The 2,610-nt window shown below is 34.2% G+C and overlaps 1 protein-coding gene across 1 annotated transcript; it reads left to right on the top strand.

The window, feature by feature from the left end:
• Positions 1–789: 789 nt before the first annotated feature.
• On the top strand, positions 790–2,410 carry LOC124165021. The gene is made up of 3 exons (XM_046542259.1): positions 790–1,129; positions 1,221–1,443; positions 1,554–2,410. Exons 1-3 carry the CDS (start codon positions 842–844, stop codon positions 2,408–2,410), a joined length of 1,368 nt encoding a protein of 455 aa, XP_046398215.1. The 5' UTR covers positions 790–841.
• Positions 2,411–2,610: the final 200 nt, after the last annotated feature.

The raw sequence follows: 2,610 nt of genomic DNA, 5'->3' as shown, positions 1-2,610 counted from the left end.
CAAAAATATATTTTGCACTGTAAATTCGTTCAAATGTGACTTTCAATTGTTTTGAACAAGATGACAAGATAGAAATGAAATTTGAAAATAGCAAGACACAAGTCAAAGAAAATGTCAAGAAGGCAGTCTGGAGAAATGGCCAGTACCAGTAAGTTGTTATTGCAGTTTATGCTTACCTATAATTCTTACTCTACTTTTATTAATCATTTCACTAATTCAAATTCGTAAACACAACAAAGTGATTTTTATAATAGAATTCGTGTCATTTCAGGTGAGGTAAATCATGGTCTTAGTGATAACGTTGCTGAAGGTGGTACCAGTTACCGTGCCCCATCGAATTTAATTTTTGATGGAAAATTTTTCCAAATTGTAAGTCAATCTGAGAAATATATTTCTGCCCAATGTCAGCTTTGCTTGCCTGTAAACAAAGTGGTTGAAGGAGTGGTAGGCAGCACTTCAAATTTTACTCGGCATCTTAAAGTACGAAAAAATGATCAACTTTTTATTGACAACAGTATGATTGATTCCAAATTTATTAAAATAATGCATCATCATTGCTTTTTAGTTGGTTCACAACGCATTACAAAGTTATAACAAATATAAATCACAGAAGAATGCCAAACGGACTGGTGAAATTCAGCAGAAGAAAATTACTAACTTTGTTTCTTCCAAATGCATGAGAGTGAAAATCAATAATGAAATGCTGAACAAAGATATAATGCACTACATTATTCATAGCATGAAGCCTGTCCGCACTGTGGAAGATGAAAATTTTATGCCAATGTTTCAACGTAAGTTTTCTCAGGCCAGCAAGTGGTTAAGGGAATTTATTGATAATACGATGAACTCTGTGATGGTATTTCTCACATTTCTAATGACGTCCTACATCAACTTTTTTCTAATACACTCTGTTTTTACTTTATGTGCTGATGTATTTTATCCTTTGATAGATATTGATCCTTCGGTTCAGATCATGTCAAGGAGAACAATGGGTCGAAAATTAAACCTCATGTTTGAAAATGTAAACCAAAATTTGGCAAGCAAATTTACAGAAATTCAATTTATGACTTCTACTGCAGATATTTGGTCCACGAAACATAGAAGCTTCCTTGGTGTCACAGCTCATTGGGTAAATTGTAAAATAATATTATATAAAGCCTTTTGTGGCCTTAGCGTTATTTATTCATTGATCAAATATGCTAACTGATTTATGTTTCCAGATAAATGATGAAACATTGACTCGTGAAAGTGCTGTTTTATCATGTGTTCGATTTAAAGGTACACATGATTACAAGAATATAGCAGACACTCTACTCAATATTTTCATCAGTTTTGGGTTAAACAATGAGAAAGTTGCCACAATGATTACGGATAATGGGTCTAACTTCGTAAAGGCATTCAAAGAGTTTGGCTGCAGTGAAATAATAAATATAGACAGCGATGGTAATAACTTAAGACAATAATATGATACTATTATTGACGAATTTCTTACAGTACAATTTATGCATAAAAATTCAATGTCTTTGCTGAATCAGTTTTCGTATTGTTTGCAGATTTGCCCATGCATGAAGATGATAGCGACATTGAAGAGCTTTGCATTGATCTGAATTTTGGCTCAATAAATATGGCATGTGAAGATCTAGAAGAAGACAGGTTTTTACCCAAACATTTGCGGTGTTTTTCTCATACATTATCCTTAATTGCAACAACAGATTTAACAAAAATTCTCAAGAACTCTCAATCTTTGGTTAATCGCTTGCACAAATCTGTAATGGCAAAGTGTAGTTATATCTGGAATGCATCACGTAAGCCTAAATCTTCAGAAATTATTACTGAAATTCTTGATTGTAGTCTCGTATACCCTTGCCCTACTCGGTGGAATTCACTGTTTGATGCAGTTTCTCAAATTGTAAAATTGAGGCCAAAAATGAATGATGTGTTACGGAAACTGGACATGAAGCAATTATTCTCTGATACAGAATTTGACTATATGGAAGAATTCATTGCTTGCTTGCGACCAATTGCACAAGCCATTGATGTGCTTCAAAGTGGGAACAGCTGTTTCTATGGACAACTTCTACCCACATTATTTTCAATACGCAAGAAACTTGCGGATCAGCTGGAGAAGCCACTGCTCTATACCTTATATTTAATTCCTGAGTTGTTGACCGCTCTGAACACTCGTTTTGGCAAATATTATAATCTATCTCCAGAAGTGAATGATGCAATACTGGCAGCAGCATTCCACCCTCAGTTCAAAATGCTTTGGTTGCCAAATAATGTGAGTGATATTGATAGTAAGCGAATTACTAACCTGTGCCTAAATTGTTTGGAAGAAGTCAAGAATAATGGCACACCATCTATCCACAGTAATAGTGAAGAGGACTCAGATTTTTATGTTTTAGCGTGAGTGAGTTAGAGTTTGCTTCTTTTATGGCTGATTCAGATAAAACCTTCAAATGTTTTACTCAGGGCTATCCTAATATTCGTAAACTTTTTATTAAATACAATACCCCAATATGTTCTTCTGGTCCAGTGGAGAGACTATTTTCATGGGGTAACTTTATTTTGAAATCAGAAAGATCAAAAATGTCCGACAAGGTGTTTGAG

The sequence above is a fragment of the Ischnura elegans genome, chromosome 9 (assembly GCF_921293095.1).
Source record: "Ischnura elegans chromosome 9, ioIscEleg1.1, whole genome shotgun sequence".
Classification (NCBI taxonomy): domain Eukaryota; kingdom Metazoa; phylum Arthropoda; class Insecta; order Odonata; family Coenagrionidae; genus Ischnura; species Ischnura elegans.
Note: the sequence above shows the minus strand (reverse complement) of the source record. Positions and strands in the feature narration are given on the sequence as shown.